This window comes from Leucoraja erinacea, chromosome 9 (genome assembly GCF_028641065.1).
Source record: "Leucoraja erinacea ecotype New England chromosome 9, Leri_hhj_1, whole genome shotgun sequence".
Taxonomy (NCBI): domain Eukaryota; kingdom Metazoa; phylum Chordata; class Chondrichthyes; order Rajiformes; family Rajidae; genus Leucoraja; species Leucoraja erinaceus.
The window spans coordinates 46571283-46591993 of record NC_073385.1 but is presented as its reverse complement, the minus strand read 5'-3'; the positions used below and the strand labels follow the sequence as shown (position 1 = coordinate 46591993).

General features: G+C 42.5%; 1 protein-coding gene across 3 annotated transcripts in view; it reads right to left on the bottom strand.

Moving 5' to 3' along the window:
• The window catches only part of ryr3 (ryanodine receptor 3), a 324483-nt gene that overhangs the window by 252035 nt on the left and 51737 nt on the right, over nt 1-20711 (bottom strand). For all 3 annotated transcript variants that reach the window (XM_055640726.1, XM_055640727.1, XM_055640728.1), the window contains exon 3: nt 14184-14291. In XM_055640726.1, coding sequence (XP_055496701.1) covers nt 14184-14291 — 108 coding nt within the window. The remainder of the gene's footprint in view (nt 1-14183; nt 14292-20711) is intronic.

Here is a 20711-nt window from a genome sequence, read left to right as displayed (position 1 = left end):
TACTGTTAAGTATATAACTATCAAGTGTGATAGTCCTCCATGCTTCCATGAATAGGTGTAGTCTCCCCCCTGTTAGCACAATTCCCCCACCTTTTATGTACTGGTAGGAACCAGACCTACGTACCTCCATTGTTATTGGTGTATTTATTTCTTCTGTTTCTGGTTCCTTGTCTGTCGGGGTGGTGCTGTGTGGGGGTGGCGCATTTTCCATGGGGCCTGCTCTGGGCCCTGGCCTAAAAAAGGCTTCCGGGGATGGTGTGCGGGCCCCGAGCTTTCACCAGTCCCATTGGGTTGACGTCGACTGGTGGATGCGATGGGGTACTGCCGTCTGGGTTGAGTGGTTCTGCTCGTTCCAGGTCCTGCACTCATGAGGCCAAATGCTTTGGATTACTCATCCGGGTCTTTGACTTGTTTGGGCAAGTCCTTGCCAAATAGCAGGATCTGTGGTTCTGAGGCCGGTGTTCTGCACAGTCGTGCAAATTTCGGATTGAGGGCAGGTCTTATTGCTTCCTTACGGAGGTTGTTAATCTCGTACTGTGTGTTACACAGTAGAGTCAGGGTATCTTGCTGATTAGTTGTCATGTCTACCCCGTCCACAGAACGAGCATAGGAGGTGATAGCCGACGTCAGGAGCTTCAATATTCGCTGCAGTTTCAATTCTTGGGTTCTGATACCCTGCCCAATGTACCCCCAAATTTGGCTGTTGACAGCAGGTACATTTAGCAAAATGCAGTTTTCAGGAGGAGTGTAGAGGTCCAACGCCTCATTGACTACCTGTTCTTGCAGTGGTTTAAATGACAGGTAGTCAATTCTGGCCGCCAGTTTCGGCTGTAATGGCCGCCCCGCTCGCGGTGTTGCCACGTAGCGGTTCACCACTCCCAGCAGCTCTTCCTGTTCCTGTACCCCATGCATACTCCCGATATCTTCAGCCAGTGACCCCTGTTCTGGACCAGCCCAGTCCTGGTCGCCAACGCTCCCTTCTGTTGAGGGAGATGCGATGGCCAGTGGGTGGTAGTGCACTGGAGCGGCAGTGCCTGTGCTCCCTTGGCGAGCTTGCCCCATCTCCCAGAGCAAGTCTCGCTGCAGCATTTGCTCCATGAGCTTCTCCATTCGGCTCAAACGGCCACCTTTGCCGCTCTCGGGCGGTGAGTCTTCCATTCCGGACTCATCTGAGTATACCGTCCGGTTTGACTTCCGTTTTGCCTTACCTCCAGCCCGCTGCTGTTGTTCAGGCTGTGCTAGCGGTGCTGGGCTCGGCTCGGAATTGGTGTCAGTGACTGTGGACTGCAGTGTGTGTGGCCCAGGTGCCGCCGGTCGCCCCCCACTGATGGAACTCTCCTGTTCCGTCGGAGTCAAATGGGGAACGACCTTTCTTGCTTGTTTTCCCTTGTTCATCCTGTGAGTGTACAAACAAGAACAAGGGTTTCGAAAAAACGACCTCAGAGTAAGTTACTTACCTGGAGGTCCCATTTTTTAAACTTCCAGCGGGAGTGCCTGTACTCCCGTTCGTCGCTGTTGCACTGCATGAGACGCTATGTCGCGCATGCGTGCTGGACGGGGTCTCGTGACTCCGAAGTAAAATGGAGAATTCTATCATGGATTCAAAAATCCTTTACACTAAAATCCTTGTTACTGAACAGTATGCAAAACATAATTTAACAACATTTAGCTACACATGATAATAAAGTACTATTGACTTTTGAGAATATAAGCAATGATCATTTCCAGTTCATATAATGTGTACTCCCCAAAAGATCAAAAGGATAAGGCTCTTTTCACGTGCATTAGATAGTTTGATCCAATTATTTTGTATCACAATATCATCCTTTAATGATCTTGCCTTGGGCCCAGAATGTGTTTCTCCAATATTTTGTGGAACTTGTGGGCTTCGATCATTCATAATCTTTTTTTCGTGACCCCTTTGGTCTCCCTACACCTGGTACTTCAGCTGGTCAGGAATATAAACAGAGGTGACTTGCTTCCAATACACTGCTGCTGTTAACTCTTCTTTGGGAGCAGGAAATATGCTCATTATGATTCATGTTACTAGTTACCACCCAAGGATTCTGTTGGCAATGATTCTGCATTTTACCGTCTGCAATAGCATTTAGTCACAAATGTGGTATACCAAATATTATAGTAACTACTCCATACAATAAAATAGACAATGTTATGTGTAAATACCTTAGTCTCACACAGGTTAAAGCACAAGCATTATTGTGTAGTTCATCATCATGTAAGCAGTACATCACACGTTCAGCCTACTGCAGCTACTGAAGACAGTATGCGAGTTCCTACACTATAAATCATACATTTAGGCGGAGTTATAATTACTAAGCATTCTGATTGGCTAACATGCAATAGCCAATCTACATCTCTTCTTGTAGAAATGAAAAAGCAACTAAGGCATTTTAAACTATAAGCCGAGTGAATAATAATGGGGTTAAACAAAATCGCCATATCTAATGGGTGGCCTGCTAACCCGCCCGGTCCTTGTGCGGTAGGGGGCTACCTCATCAGCCTTTTCCTCCGAAAAGTTGAGGGCTGGGGTAGGTACAACCGTGGGAGACCCAATCGGTGAGCAGTTCCTTCTCGATCTGGGCAGAGCATTGTTCAGCTTCTGTCAAGGTGCATGATGCGTAGGAGATAGGCATCACGTCGGTGGCTGTTTGTAGGCATGCTGCGCCTAGTCCGTACTGGGATGCATCGCAGGTGATAATGACTGGCAGGTTGAGATTGAAGTACGCCAGTGTCGGTGCGCTGGCTAGCTGGAGCTTTAAAGTCTCGAAGGCTCTTTGGTGCTGCGGATACCAAGACCGTGCATTGTCCTTGTGGGTCAGGTGTCGAAGAATGGCAGAAAGTTCGCTGATGTTGGGAATGAATTTACCCAGGTAGTTGACCATGGCGAGGAATCGCTGTAAACTGGTGACATCAGTTGGGAGCGGCAGTTCGTTGATGGCTGCAGTCTTTAACGGATCAGGTTTTAATCCATTGCTGGTGAATACATGACCAACGTAGGTGACTTCGGGAACTCGGAACTTGCATTTCAAAGGGTTGAGTTTCAGATTAATGTCTCTGGCACGGTTTAGTATTTTTTCAGGTTAGCATCATGCTCGGCCACGTCACGGCCTTATACTAAGATGTCGTCAACAATGATGGCACATGGATATTCTGCGAATCGTTGTTCCATTGCGGCTGAAAGACCTTGCTGGCAGAGTTGATGCCAAAAGGCATCCTTAAAAACCTGTAGCGGCCGAATAGTGTGGCAAAAGTTGTTAGGGCAGACGATGCTCGGTCCAGTGGTATTTGCCAGAAAGAGCTTTTGGCCTCGAGGACTAAGAACACTGTTGCATTGCCGATCTGTTCCGCTACGTCCTCAGTGGTTCTCATCGTTGGCGTTTTTACTGTATTTAAATCTTTAGGGTTGATGCAGATGCGTAATTCTTTCTTATCTTTCTTGATAGTCACAACAATGGTGGAGACCCAGTCGGAGGGTTCGCTGACCTCGGCAATGACTCCGATGGAGATCATGCCCTTAAGTTCGGTGTGTATTCTCTACCGCATGCCATAGGGGATGCGGTGAGGTGCACAAACTATTGGGGTGACTGCATGATCCACAGTTGTCTTGTATATCGTGGGCGATTTGCCAAGTTTGTCGTTGAACAAGTCTTTGTAATTGGATAGCATCTGCTGTGTTGGTTCCTCTGTCAAACAGTGTTTATGGACAGCACGCCCACAATAAACCAACCCCAGGTCATGGCATGCATTGATGCCAAGCAGGGTTTCTGAGTTTGGTTGGACAATGTAAAAAAATCAGGTTTTCAGTCTGCCAGTTTGACAGTGCATTTTAAATCAGCTTTACCTAACGGGTCTCCCCCTCATAAGCATGTAGGGTGGAGGAGTCTTTTTTTCATGAGTTCAGTGGATCTTATCTTATTGAACTCTTTGAGTGACATTACGTTCACTCTGGCACTGGTGTCGACTTTGGCATTCAAAGCCTTGTTATTTATTATCATGGTCACAGCAGGATCCATCAGCTTGCCTGGGGAACGCAGGTTGAAGGAAAGTATGGTTGAATCAGTGTCTGTGTTATCGGAATCATTCCCGTGGGAAGCATCGTCTTGTTCTTGGGAATCAGAATCAGACGGCTCTTGTTGAATCAGGTGCAGATTCGTCGTTGAAGCAGTGTTCTCACGCGATCGACAACATGTGGCAAAATGGTTAAGTTTCTTGCATTTGTGACAAACTTTCCCATGGGCAATGCAAAACTGGTGCCCCCTAGAGTGGAAATAGTTGCGGTTGGAGTATCTCGTGGCAGGCATATTTGGATCTACGCGGAACGCGTTTAAAAATTTCTGCGGAGAGTAGTTAGCTATATTTACGTTATGTTGCTGGTGAGGACTGGTGGGTTCATAATCAGCAAGTGGGGCTACGGTTTCTGCCATTCGACACGCATGAATGGCTTGATCTAAAGTCAGTTCAGCGTTCCACAGCATTCCGCAGCAGTTCAGCTCTTAGCTTGCTCATTCCTCCCACAATTATATCACGCACAAGCTCATTAGTTAACTCACCGAAGCGGCACCGTGTACTCGTGTGTCGTAGATCGCTGATAAATCATTCAACAGGCTCATCAGCCTGTTGCTGTTGGGTGAAAAATCGTGTTCTCTCGAGTATACGGTTCGATGGCAGTTCTCTAAACATCCTCAGTAGAACTGTCGGGTTGTCGATAGTTTCAGCTGGCACCAGTACCTGGCCATTCACGTCGAGGTGTGCTGGGGCAAATTCAAAGGTGTCCGCATGGATCATTACTTCCGAACCCGCTAGATTGAGCTGTAGCGATGCCTTCAGATCGTCGGGGTCGTTTCGGTGAACAATGCGGATATAGTGAGCATAGTCTCGCTCAAACATTCGCCAGCCATCTGCTATGTCACAATCAAACACAAGCGGATTTGGCTTTCGACAGGAGTTAGCCATGTCGTCAAAATCATTCACAAATAAAAACTGATAAACAAAATAAATCGCGGTTAACAGACGAGTGAGTGTTGGACCCAATTTTCTGACACCATGTAAATATCTTAGTCTCACACAGGTTAAAGCACAAGCATCTTTATTGTCTAGTTCATCATCATGTAAGCAGTACATAGCACGTTCAGTCTACTGCAGCTACTGAAGACAGTAGGCGAGTTCTTACACTATAAATCATACATTTAGGCGGAGTTATAATTACTAAGCATTCTGATTGCCTAACATGCAATAGCCAATCTACATCTAAAACACTGTAATTAGACCAATCTCACTAGGTGTGCTCTTTTCTACTCTGATTGTATTATGATTTTGGTAAGGTTGCCTCAGAATATAAATAAAAACTGATTTGTTTTTAAAGTAAAAAGTTGCTGAGTAGGTACACTAATTGTAATCTGCCATGCACACTGATTCTTGAATATATTAAATTAAAATAGGGCAGCTAATACTGTAGAATTCAACAACAAATTGCAGCTTCTGTGAACAGTTCACAAATTTCTAAGAACATAATTCTTCAGTAGACGTGTTTTATAATTTATCATATTTCCATAACCACATGATAAAACATTACAGAAGAATATAACTGCAGAAAAATTAGTGAATAAAAATGGTTTGTTATGCTATATTTAAACATCGACAAACACAGTTTATATCCATGGAGCCAATCTATGAAAGCACATTTTTAATGTGAAGCATGAATTGAAACTGTGGGCCCAATGACAAATGTAAGATCCAACATCACATTCTGTGTCAATGGTTTTGCCCAAGAAAACCCTTAAAAAGGCAAGTTGGCTGAATTTACCTTGATTACTTCTGTAATATTCCGCAACATTCCACTACATGGCAAAATGTTGCACTCCAAAGAATTTTACTCTTCATTGAACAAGTAATACATATGTATAAACCAATCAAATAATGACATACTTTAGTTTAGTTTATTGTGACTTGCAGTGAAAAGCTTTTATTACGGCTAACCATAATAGATATTGTTGGATAATACCAGAAACCACAATTTGATAATGCACGGTAGCACATGAACCAGAGATAACCTCAGTAAAAATAATTGGAATTCCCAAGTTTATTAAATGTTGCATGGTTGATTATGATTGAAATGACCACTTGTACCTCAACCCATATGAGAAGGAATTCCAGTTTTAATTTCAAATTAAGGATATGCAGTCATAAAAACCTCAGGAAAACCAAAAAAATGTAGGGCTGACAAACATTCCGAAACACTATCTTTAAAAAAATGGGATTATACCAAGAAAAATCAATTTATAATAGTGAAATTTAGAAAAGTTAGGAAATAATCTTCTTCTTCCAGACAGATAAAAAGCAGATAAAAAAAGGGTATTTAATGATTACCTTTTGACAATCCCCCTTAAGGACTTTGAGAAAAGTATTCCCTAAATAATTTGCTGAGGTTACACTGCTTGGTTCAATTAAATTAAATCCATGGTAAGTAGACTTGGTCAGCAGGCTTACAATTCAATTCAATTACAATGCATTATAAACTTCCAAAACTACAATTGCTAACCAAAAGAGAGTAGGATAGTACCAAGACCAGAAATCTTGAATTGTTGAAAATATATCTCTTCAGCCAAAAATCAATCAAGGACTATATTTTTGTCAGCAGACGTATATTTGCTGCCTTAATACTGGTGCAAACAGGACAAGCTTGAATACGCTGCAGCAGCTCCTGGATGCAAGTTAAATACATCCGAAGAGGTGAATCAATAGCGTTTGCATTGACTGCCCTTCACATTTGCACATATATAAATATTTCCATTAGCCAGAAAGGAAATGGGAAAGAAGAATGTGATTCTCAGATGATAGCACATTATCTCACAAAATCTATACATAACTAAAACTCTGATATTGTTATCTTCCGGTTTGGTGGTCTTCCTATTTGCGCAAAAACGGTTTGCGATAGTGCTACGATTTTTCACCAGTTCACTCCCCATTCTCCTGTGCTGTGAGTGCAACAAATTTTGTTCCCATCGGTTGAATGTCGTAAAGGTTAGCGAGATTTTAAAATCTTAAAAATTGCACGTGCGCAGATCAAGGCACCCAAAGCAGCCCAGCCCAGCCCCAAGCAGCTGCCCACCGTCAGAGACCCGTCCGAGCCCAGCCCAGCCAGGAGTTGGAGTCCCACCCAGCCCGGAGTCAGAGATGTCGCCAAACGGAAAGTGGCTCGGAAGTGGCGTAAGGGAACGACCAGCAACCAGTGTCCACTGCGAGTCCCTATCGCACCGTCAATTTCAGCCACTACTCATCTGGTCCCCTTCGCTGGCTCCTCCCCCCCTCTCCCGTGATGCCCCCTCTCTCCCATGGTTCTTCCCCGTCTTTTCCCCTAGCTCACTCCCCCCCCCCCCCCCCCCATACACCTCTCTACCACACACAACTCCCCAAACCCACACACCCCTCTCCCCCCACACACACTCCTCCCCCCCACAAGACTGCCACACTTCCCCCACACCTACCGCCCCCACAACCCCCTTTCCCCATCCCCCCACCCTCTCCCCCCACACACACACCCCACCCACCCCCCTACCCCCACAACCCCCCCCCCCCCCGCACCCACCCTCCCTGACAACCCCCCCCCCCTCCCCCACAACCCCCCCTCCCCCACACACCCCCCCGTCCCCCACACCCCCCCTGCAACCCTCCCACCCCACAACAATCCCCCCCACAAACCCTCCACCCCCACAACCCCCCCCCCCAATACCCCCCACAACCCTCCACCCCAATACCCCCCACCCCACAACTCCCTGCCCCCACAACCCCCCTGCCACCACAACTCCCTCCCCACACACCCTCCCCCCCACCCCCCCCTCATCCCCCCCCCACAACACACCCGCCCTCATGCACACCCCTGCCCCCCCCACACCCCCCGCCACACATACCCCTCCCCCACAGCTCCCCTCCCCCCTCCACACCACCCTCTCCCCCCCTCTTATACCTCCCTGTTCACATACACCCCTCCTCCCCTCCGACCCCACACCCACCCCTGCCACACACCCCACTTCCCTCCCCCCTCGCCTCCCAAACATGAAGAGGAGGGGGAGGGACTGCTCGGGGATGAGGGAAAATGAGCTGCACCTGCACAGTTAGGGGCTATGGGTGAGTGTTGGAATATTGCGTCGGTGGAATGGGTTGCGTTGGGGGAACGGGTGAGTGGTAGAATAGTGCGTTGGGGAATGGGTTGCGTTGGGGGACCAGGCCTCCCGTGTGACTGGGCCCAATGGGTCCCGCTTAATCTAGTTTACAATTAAAACTTTATCTCGCACAATGGGTACAAGTTGGTTTGTTTTAAATTATGTTGGAAATATTCAGTAGGTCAGGCAGCATTTACGGGGCGAGAAACAGAGATCTTGAGTTAATGATTCAGGTTGATGCCCCTTCGGTAAATCTGGAAAAGTGATAAAACAAGATAGATTCATGTTGCAGAAAGGGTGCAGCAGGAATGCATGGAACAAAGGCGATATCTCTGTCAGGGTAAGGCTAGGATTACTGTGGTGATACGTTTTTGCTGAAGCCATGTGGTAGATATATCCTATTTAATTTGTTCCGACAATGAGACACATGTTCCGCTGAAATTCCTTCTGAACATAGCAACAACAGATTTCTCTTGGTCCTCATTTTCCACGGGACTATCCTCTGCATTCAACGCATTTCCTTATTAAACTATCAACCAGATGATTTTATCATTAGCTCATTACCACAGCAACACTGGTCTCATTTTATAAGAGATATCCTGTGTCATAACCAATTCTCCTCCATCCTTTACTCACTCTTCCAGTCCTAATAATAGGTATGTTGCAAATCCTACCTGAATCGTCACTGAGAATCTGCCCCAGCCTGTGTGCGCGATTTTGGCGCTGTTTAGAGGGGGCGGGTTTAAAACGCGATTTTTACTAGGCTGTTCCAATCGAAGATGTTCACAATAAAACATTAACGAAAAGACATTAACGAAAAATCGCTGAAAGACCCCGTCGCAAAAGGTATTATTAGTTTTATAGGCCTCGAATAATAGTTATAATAGTTTTAAAATCACTCTCTCAACCCGCGACCTCTCGCAGCCCCAGAGTTTTATAAAGCAAACAATTAAAGGTATGTACCTTATTTTTACATTAAAAGGGGCTTCTTAAGACCCCTTTATACAAAGTTTACTATAGCGAGTAGTTCATTTTGGGCTCTTTATATCCCGCAGTATTTTTCTGGGCATTTGAGGGCACAAATCCAGCACAATGTGAATGTTCTAAACCAGCACGTCCACAGGAACCCACTAGAAAACTGATTTAAAATGGACTTTAATTCACAGCAATTGAACACTAAATTCCTTCCATTTGGCCTATAAATTGATGTAAATGAGATTTAAAAATCATGTTTTATTGTGAATTATTTGTGAATATTATTTGGACACTTAGGCTATTTAAAAATGTTAATCATTTATTAAGAAATGGATAGATGTTTAGATGTAGTAATTGAAGTCTGAAATTAGCTACAATTGGGTAACTAACTAATTATATGCTTTAATTTCAGGTCAACCAAGTAAGATTATTTTATATTTGTTTCAGAATGGTTCAATCTATGATAACTGAAAATTTCATTCAGTTCTCTTAATTTTTAAGAAGGTTATGGGCTTTTGACTGTCCATGATCACAGGTTTTTTGTTATGTCCATAGAAAACCAATAGGGAACAAGGTGCTAATTTCCGAGTATGAAAATGGCCATAACGTTTTTATTACTTGAGATATGAAAGTGAATTAGGTGTCAAATTAAACTTCTTTTTATGCTTTATCTGATGTGATAAATTGCAGACTTGATTTTTTAAATCTCAAAATTTTGTAACATTGCTACTAATAAAGACTTTTTAAACTTTGTTAGTTTAGCATAGACAATGGGCAGTGGGAGGTGATGGGAAGTTTTCTTTTTAGTTTTAAAGATAAATATGTATGAGCTATAAATATTTCAGATACAAAAGACAAGGAAAACATAACTTAATTGAAAATAATACATTAAGCACCTTATTAAGGATGTGTGTGCTTAGACCTTCAAGAAAATAAATCTCCTACAACCTCAGTAAATTATATGAAACTTTTGAGTTTCATTCATTTTATATTTTCATTTCTCATTAAAAAATTTGGAATTTGGAACAGTTTGCATTTTCAATTAATACTTTTAATGAAATTATACAAAACATTTCAGGTCATTGTCAGCAAATTAAATTGCTGATGAGTAGAATTGCATTAATAATGTAATGTCCATTTGGCCACCCTCCAATACAATGGAGGAAATGTTCCACCTCTGAGAGTCAGGAGACAATTAATTACCTGCAGATTGCCTGAGTAAAATCACTTAATGGAGTTACGCACATAAAACCACATAAAATCGCAAAAGCTATGGAATAAATTGTCAGTACAAAGCTGCACATTATCTCACAAAATTCTCATATCTGTTCCGACCAGCAGTCCCCCGACATTAACACTTTCCTACACACTAGGGACAATACAATAATACCGTCAATTAACCTACAAACCTGGATGTCTTCAGAGCGTGGGAGGAAACCGGAGCTCCCGGAAAAACCCACACAAGTCAAACTCTGTACAGACAAGCACCCATAATCAGGATCAAACACGGGTCTCTAGTGCTGTAAGGTAACAACTCTACTGCAGTGCCACCATAAATGCCACCATTATATGGTTATATATGGTATAAGTAAAGTAATAAACTCTTCCTACCAACTTCACTGAAACAGTTTCCCAATAACAGAAAAGGCAGTTCAGGTGAAGCTCGAAAACTGCTGGCATTTCACTTTCAGCATTATCTGATTTTCATGCAAATTTTACCATACCAGATCTTTTTTTTCGATTGAATATTTCCAATAAGGATAGTTTATTTAGTAACGAATTCCAACATAAATATCATGCCTCCCTTTGAGTTCTAGTGAAGTAAGTTGAGTAAACTACCTTTTGTCCCATCGCCAAAATGAGTAAGAAATAACTATTTGCACAATTATACAAGAATTTGCAGCAAACATTGCCCATTGAAAGCAAGTTTGTTCAACTTTTCGACTACATGCATGAGAGAAGGAAGGAAGAAATAAACAATGTATTGAACATACCCATTTGATGAAATCAATTGGCTAGCATGTTAAAAAAAGAAATAGCAGAGAGTGAATAAATCACAAGGCTATATTACACATTTGCTATCTCATTCCAAATTCCAGTTCTTTACACAGTGGAACATTCTTTAATTTATTGTTGAAGCGATGTGGGCATTGCCACATTTATTAACTATCTCTAATTATTATTGAACAGAGAATTCTGTTAAAAGTCAACCACAATGAAGGGTCTGGAATCACACATAGGTCAGAGAGTGAACATGGCCAATTTACATCCCAAAAGGACATTAGTGAATCTATGGCAGCTGGATTAAAAAGAGATTAACCAAAAAACATGTGTGTACTGGTGTAGTGAAAAACATCACATTCCCAAATTGACTTTTTTTTGCCACAGTTTAAGAATAAGGAATAAGCCATTTTGAACGGAGACGAGGAAACACTTTTTCTCACAGAGAGTGGTCAGTCTGTGGAATTCTCTGTCTCAGAGGGCGGTGGAGGCAGGTTCTCTGGATGCTTTCAAGAGAGAGCTAGATAGGGCTCTTAAAAATAGCGGAGTCAGGGGATATGGTGAGAAGGCAGGAACGGGGTACTGATTGTGGATGATCAGCCATGATCACATTGAATGGCGGTGCTGGCTCAAAGGGCCAAATGGCCTACCCCTGCACCTATTGTCTATTGTCTTTAAATTTCTGATACAAACAGCACAATTAATAAATTCATAGTCATGAATTATTTAAGTAATAATACAAGAATCAAAATATATAGGATATAGATTTTAGGAGCTGGCAATAAATCTAAGCTAATCACAAATCACAAATATATAAAATCAATGAAGGTGTATGAAAGCAGCAATATACTCGTCCATAATAATAATACATTAATAACCTCGTATTAAAAATTAATTTAAAAATGTGATAGATTTTTCAAACAACAGAAGGGATTTTTTATACCATATTAATCTGTACCGTTCTGAGTTAGCAGAAATTTGAAGCCTCTCAAAAAAATGTGGCTATAAGGAGCAGTATTTTGTGACATTGAAGAACTGAGGAGAATTTAAAAATAAAGTTAAAAAGTGCAAGTGTGCATATGCACTGAATCTACTTGACTGAAACAATGGGAATTTACACTGAAGATGCCAATATAGATGGAATTTACAGTAAACTATTAGATTACTTGGCACAGCTGCTCCATGCTTTGCACAAGCCTCCTCCAATAATACTTCATCTAACTCGGCAAGGTTCTCATTTGTTTTCCTTTTAACTTTAATCGTCTAGTTTCCTCTTAAATACCTCAATGACTGTGCCAGTCATTTAAACCACATGAATATGTTCTAAATTCACAGCTCCTCTTCAATAAAAAAATATTCCATTTAGATTTACGAGGCAGAATCTAATATGTGCAATTTATATTTTTGGTTTCACCAACATGTGAAAACATTTTTGGACAGATTTTACATTCAGCGGGCAAGTCTGAACATGATGCTGAAGAAAACTGCTCACAAAGGCCTCGGTACCTGCATGACAAGGGCTTCTGTTTTTCCAATGTCCCTTTAAGGGATCTCTGGTGCTCTGGATGTGAATAGGTTAACTGAGAGAAAAATCAAAGTTGACTTTGCTAAGATTTCGAACATTTTATAGAATTCTCAATAAAAATAAAAATCTCTTTAACTTCACTGACAAGCTAAGGATATGATCAGCATGTATTGCCAATTCTGAATAACCCTCAAAGTGGTTTACTTTCTTGGCTGTTGGAAAAGGCAAGCAGTAGTCAGCCACACAGACAGACAGGGTAAGGTTGGCAGATTTCCCTCCTGCAAATAAATTAGTAAACCAGATGGACATTAATATCGAGTCTGTTTCTCTCTCTAGACATGCTGGCACACTTGTGGAGTACTTTGGGTACCTTCCGTTTTTAATTATGGCAGCTTAGCAGTTTCATGGTCATTGTTACTGATTGTTTTTTCTTTTTGAATTATTTAACAGAATCAAAATTCCCCAGTTGCCATGTTAAGACATTGTCTTCACACCACAATTCAATCTTTCAGATTGTGAGTAACATACTGTAACCACTAAATTATTGCAACAACATGTACGATCAAGGGAAAGCCCAAATATTATATAATAATGTATTATTTTTCTTTTCAATTAATCAGATTATGAAACACGTTGAGGGAAATGCAATTGACAATTGTTTTTCTGTTTAGGCTATGCAATATTTCTGAAACATTCCCGTGCACTTCCTTCGCAACTTAATAAGATTGCATAAAGCAAAGCATAATATTTTCAGGTATTCTGAAGTGCCTTGTTTGAAAGAACCTTCTGCTTCATTTGTTCAACTGATTCTCCTTAATTCTGGTAGAGACAACCAAGGAGGACTGTGCCCTTCCTAAAATGGTGGAATCATTGATCACATCTGGATTTTGCATTACATTGTACTGATTTGGCAATTCTAAAGTTGCTGTCCATTTCACAGGTTACGGAGACAATGTTGGTAATTTTACTGTCATTGCAGTAACTGAAATATCCAGCCAACTTAATTATAAAGTCGCAATCAGACTGTTCTTTTTTTTTGTTTAAAATGAGGAAAACATGCTGACTTATTCAATCCATCACCAGTTCTTCAGTTCTTCTTTAATCTTCTCTGTTTTGGTACTGTACACAATATATACATTTTTAATTGTTTGTTTTACACTGCCCTTGTGTTGAATTTGTAAGATGAAGGGCAGAAAGGGGCATGATATTCTTCAGTGTGGTCTAATTCATGCAAAAGCTTAACCAAACATAACATAGAAAGTACATTATTTGTTCAGCAAAATCGTTCTCTGTGCTTTAATGCAATGGGCTTTGTGACAAACTTGGATGATACATTTCCATTTCTACTCAATCAACTTGATAAGAGCCTCTATTCTCTAGACTGCGTTAGTGCAAATAATTTAGACCAAAAAAGTACTTATCACCTAAAGATAGTAAAAACAGCACTTAAGAACATAAGAGTGAAAATATGAAACATTTCAATGTTTGATCTTGATAGTTACCCCTTCATTGTTCTTTTCACTTGTACTGGTCAACATCTCCTGCAAGGCTCTGACAGACAATGACTGCTCCAGCACAAACACACAGATGGAAAGGTCAGGAGGAACATACTGCAAATGTGGAAGAAAAAAAGTGTAACTTTTCTGTACTTGGCAATGAGAACTATAATCAACAATTGCAATTTCAACTGCAGGCTGACAAAACAAGAACATTGAAAGAAAGGGAAATAATGCAATGGTTGAAAAGGAAAGAGTTGAAAAGGAACTTTTGTCTTTGGCTGTTGGGCATCAAATCCATTGTTAACTTACCAAGTTTGTATCAGCAGGCTAGGAAATTAGATATAACATGGAAACTTTGTAAAGCTGGCATATCTTCAGACTGGTTAGGGATAAGGGCATTGAGCATTTGATTGGATTTTAAGTTGTCTGATTATACATGCTATTCAAAGGTTCAAATTTGGCCAGTTTTCGGATCCAATTGGTCTAAAATCCATCAGGAGAATGGCGGCTCCTTAAAAATAATTGAAATTATGAATTACATGGGGAAATTATTTGATGGCAAAGAATGAAAATTTCGCTAAAGGCACTTCCTCTCTTCCCCATTTTTCTCTCTTCCCCATTTTTCCAGGATCAGCTACTGTATCATCTGTGAGAACACCAACCAAACTCCACCCTGAACAGAAACATACATGCATTTCCAACAGTGGTTTGTAAATATTGATCAAAAGGAGAAACTTACCTGATTTCTTCCTCACAACCCAAATTTAATATTTTTGTGATTTCTGACCGAGATCGGCTCTGACCATGTAAGTACGCAGATGTTAAGATCATTATTACTGCACTTAAAAAAAAATGTATTTAAAGTCTAAAGGGGGTGTGCCAGAACATAGCCTGGATTAGAAGGTATTAGCTACAGGGGGAGGTTGGACGGACTTGGATAGTTTTTAATGGAACACCACAATGGCCTGTTTCCTTTATCATCATTACTTTTTTGCATATCTTTTATTAATTGTCCTTTATCTCGTTACATCATCATCTATATCTCTCATTTCCCTTATCCCTAACCAGTCTGAAGAAGGGTCTCGACCCGAAATGTCACCCATTCCTTCTCTCCAGAGATGCTGCCTGTCCCGCTGAGTTACTCCAGCTTTTTGTGTCTATCTTCGGTTTAAACCAGCATCTGCAGTGCCTTTCTACACATTGCTGGGGATGGGGGTGGAGACAGATACAATAGTGGCATTTAAGAAACTTTTGGATAGGCATCTGGATATGCAGGGAATGGAAGGATATGGATTACATGCAGAAAGATAAGAATTGGTCTTGGCAACATTTTCAGCACAGTCATAGTGAGCCAAAGGGTATGCTCATGTGCTGTATTGTTCTATGTTTGATGTGTTCAAACCTTTCCTTCAGTATTAGGAAACCAATGCTTTGTCATGAAAAGAAAAATGTGTAGTGTAATGTTTTAATCTCCACTGAAGTGTAGGGGAGACAGTAAAAGTGAATTACGGCCACATAAGATGTTGATGCAGCAGATACAGTTAACCCATCCATCTGGCTCAATTTATAGCTTCAATAACACCCCGGCAGAATGTGATAACTAAGCAAGATTTATGTTTGGCGATCTGTCTAGCAAGCAAAGAGGGGGATGACCCGAGTGAAAATTCATTATATAAGGTTTCAGCAACTAAGCACGCAACTAAGCTCTAGTCACTCAGTTTAGGTGCATTTTTTTTTTTTACATCAGTTAAGGTAACACATAGTATTTAATAAGGATTATTACAATTGTTTGTCATCAGTGATGATACTCATTAAATAAATGATGACAAAACTGTCTTCATTTAATGACTGAATTTCAAGGCATAAAATTATTTAAAACATAGATGGCAGTGAGCAAGTAACCATGTCATTTTCTTGCAGGGCCACGGGAGAACGCTTTTGATAGAGGCACAACATGTAATTCTGAAACATTATGCTTTTTGGCAAAAGGCTAACGATTTAAGCAACATATATAGGGCACAAAAGGGTACAATATTGGGATATTAGCACCATAGAAAGCATTTTATCACAATGCATCACAGCCTGGTTTGGGAACAGCTCCTTCCAAGACTGCAAGAAATTGCAGCGAACTGCGGACGCAGCCCAGACCATCACACAAACCAACCTCCCTTCTATTGACTCCATTTATACCTCACACTGCCTCGGCATGGCCAGCAGCATAATCAAGGACGAGTTGCACCCTGGCCACTCCCTGTTCTCCCCTCTCCCATCAGGCAAATGTTATAGAAGTGTGAAAACGCACACCACCAGATTCGGGGACAGTTTCTTCCCAGCTGTTATCAGACAACTGAATCATACTACCGCAACCAGAAAGCAGTGCTAAACTACAATGTACCTCTTTGATGAACCTCAGACTATCCTTGATCAGACTTTGCTGGATTTGTCTTGCACGAAACGTTATTCCCTTATCATGTATCTATGGATCGATTGTAATCATGTATTAACATAGAAACATAGAAACATAAAAAACAGGTGCAGGAGGAGGCCATTCGGCCCTTCGAGCCTGCACCGCCATTCATCGTGATCATGGCTGATCGTCCCCAATCAATAACCCATATTGTCTTTCTGCTGACTGGTTAGCACGCAACGAAAGCTTTTCACTGTACCTTGGTACACGTGACAAACTGACCTGAAACTGAACTGAAATGCACTACAATTTCCTTAATCGCGACATGATGTCATCACCATACTAATTTTCCCTTTCCTCTTCTTCAGCATTGCAAAGGGACTATTCCATTCATGATTCTTTGCTTTACTCTTCCATCTCATCCATTCTTCCAACACCCAGTCACTCCTCATGGCATCTTCCCATGCAATTACAACAGATGCAACAATTATTCTTTTATTTTCTACCTTTCCATCATATATGTACACAAACATATGTTTCAGGTGAAACAGCAATTCACCTGCACATCATCTGATGTTCTTATTACGTGTTATCATCTCTATGTGGTATCCATTTTGGAGAAACAGAATGTAATTTGGGTGATTGTTTTTGCAGAACAGCTCTGGTCACTCTGCAAGATGACCCCGAGTCTTCAGTTACTTGCCATGTTAATTATCCATTCTATTCCCACTCCAATTCTAATACTGCTCCAACAAAGCCCAATATAAGGTTTATGAACAGCATCTCATATTTGTGTGGCATATTAACCCCCAGGACCCTGTAATGGAATTCAATTTCCAGTTTGTATCAAAAAATGCCCACCATTTTGTAACAATAACTCAGTTGTTCTTTTTCCTGATGATGCTGCCTCACCTACTAGGTATTGTCAGTTTCTCTTTCAGAAACTGAAACACTTTCAATTCATATAACCTCATATATACCCTTCCTTCAAGTGTACCAGCTGGTGTTAGACTCCCTTCACCACCCTCTCTTAGCCATTTTAGATTAAAAAACTACAAGAAAAAGGATCCATCGTTCTGTGCAGTCAACCTATTTTTGTCTCGTGTAGATACAAGGAACTGAGGGTGTTGGTTTACAAAAAAAGGCACAAGTACTGGAGGAAGATGCCATTGTACACTGGAAGGCTGACCACTATCATGCTGAGGCTACGCACCAGGTCTCAGACAACTCATCATAATTACTCTTTGGCCATGACACCACAGAAATGTTCACAATCTTCCAGTCTGTTACTAAGCACATCATCCTCTGGCAGTCTCCCATCCACAACCTCCAACCTTATAGTTCCCCAGCCCCAAACTGTCCATTTCTATCACCTTCCCAAAATCTACAAACAGGACTGCTCTGGCAGACCCATTGTTTCTGCCTGCTCCTGCCTCACATAACTCATCTCCAAATATCTTGATTCCATCTTGTTATCCCTTGAGTGGCTATGGGCACTCGTATGGGCCCCACCTACACCTCCCTTTTTGCTGGTTGCATTGGACAGACCTTATTAAAAATATGCACTGGCATATCAACAACTGCATTGGGGCTGCCTCCTGCACCCACGTAGAACTAATTGATTTAATTACCTTTATCACCAAATTCTTCCTGCCCCCAAATTCACTTGGACTATCTCTAACATCTCTTGATCTCTGTTTCCATCACAAGGGACAGACATCTACTATAAACCCACTAACATACATGGTTATCTGGACTACACCTCTTCCCACCCTGCGTCTTGCAAAGACGCCATCACCACTCTCAATTTTTCCTCTCCACAGTACATGCTCCCGACATTAAGTGTTCCATTCTAGGACATCCAACGTCCTTTTCCTTCAGAAAACATGGTTTCCACCCTGCTGTCATAGATGGATTCCTCACCGGTGTCCTGTACTTCTGCTTTCGCTCATCCATTCTCCTGAAACTACAAGGATAGAGTTCCCCTGGTCCTCACCTTCCACCCCACAAGCTTCCTCATCCAACACATCATTCAATAACCTTTGTCACCTTCAACATAATCCCACTAACAGTCATATCCTTCCATGCCCAATCCTTTGTTTTCTGCTGAGAATGCTCCCTCAGCAACTCCTTGATTCATTTATCCCTTTCCACACCAGGTACTTTCCCCTACAACCACAGGAAATGTAACACCTGTCCCTATACCTACTCCCTCACGTCCATCCAGTGAACCCAGCAGTACATCCAGGTGAGACAAAGGTTTACATGCACATCTTCTAGCCTCATCCACTGCATTTGGTATTCTCAATGTTGTCTCCTTTTCATCGACGAGACCAAGCATAGACTAGGCAACACTCACCTGGTCCACCAACCCCTGCTGGATCCCACAATTGCTAACCTTTTTCACTCCCCATTCCCATATTGATCTATCCTGACCTCCTATCTTGTCAAAGTGAGGCCACATGTAAACTGGAGGAACAGTATCTCATATTCCACTTAAGTAGCTTACAATCCAATGGTATGTACATTGAATTCATCCTTTCTAGGTAACTAACAAACAACTCCTCACTTTCTTCCATCCTCCTCCCTTATCTATGCCACACTGGTATGCTGTAATAAAAACATAACCTGGATATGGAACTGGAATAAATTAAACAGAGTGAATATCGATCTATAAGTGGTAAACGTTATTACCCTATAAATTTATCTGTATTTAGAATATAATACAAAATATCGAATATCATTTCTTCAAATTAGCTTGATTAAGTCAGAGAGTCAATGAGTCAAACAATGTGGAAACAGGACCTTTGGCCTAACTTGCCCACATTGACCAACATATCCCATCTACACTAGTCCCACCTGTCTGTGTTTGGCCCAACCAGTCCCTCCAACCAGTCCTATCCAAGTACCTGTCAAATTGTTTCTTGAACTTTGCAATAGTTTCCACCTGAACCACCTCTTCTGGCAGCTCGTTCTGTAAACCCAGCACCCTTTCTGTGAAAAAGTTACCCCTCAGATTCCTATCCCCCTTTACCTTAAACCTATGTCCTCTAGTTCTCAATTGTCCTCTGGTTCATTATTTGAGGGAGTGCAGCGTAGGTTCACAAGGTTAATTCCTGGGATGGCGGGACTGTCATAGGCTGAGAGAATGGAACGGCTGGGCTTGTATACTCTGGAATTTAGAAGGATGAGAGGGCATCTTATTGAAACCTATCAGATTATTAAGGATTTGGATACACTAGAGGCAGGAAACATGTTCACGATGTTGGGGGAGTCCAGAACCAGGGGCCACAGTTTATGAAGAAGGGTTGAGGCATTTAGAACGGAGATGAGGAAACACTTTTTCACACAGACAGTTGTGAGTCTGCGGGATTCTCTGCCTCGGAGGCAGGTTCTCTGGATACTTTCAAGAGAGAATTTGATAGGGCTCTTAAAGATAGTGGAGTCAGGGGATATGAGGAGAAGGCAGGAATGGGGTGCTAATTGTGGCCAGCCATGATCACATTGAATGGTGGCAGGGCTGGCCTTAAGCCAATTGGACTAATTGCTCCCAATTGGGCCCCGTGCCTAAGGAGGGCCCCGCACTAGAGTAATCCAAAGCACCGCTCTAGGATCTTTGGAGTAATCTACTCTCGGCTCGGGTAGATCTACCCTGGGTGGATGGGGGAGAAAGGAGTGGAGAGAGAGTAGAGGGGTGGAGGGGGAAGAAAAGGGTATACGGGTAGGGGGGGGGGGGGGGGGTGTGAGGGGGAATGGAGAAGGGGGGGGGGGGGGTCCCTCATGGTCCCAGAGCAGCGCTCCCGCCCCTCCAGTCGCCGTGCTTCACGCACACAGCCCCGGCTCCACCCCTCTCTCTCCCCGTGGAGACGCGGTGAACAATACAGGGAGGGCCTGGCCGGGGTTTGGAGCAACGTTTATAAACCTCGGCCTCAGCTCACACGCATTCGCCCAGACCCCGGCAGCCGCTCCCGCCGCCGGCCCTCTCCCTCCCTTCCCTTCCTTCTCTTCTTCCCTCCCTTCTCTCCTTCCCCCCCCCTCCCTTCTCTCCATCCCTCCCTCGCTCTCCTTTCTCTTCTCTCCTTCCCTCCCTCCCTTCTTTCTCTCCATCCCCATTCTCTACTTCC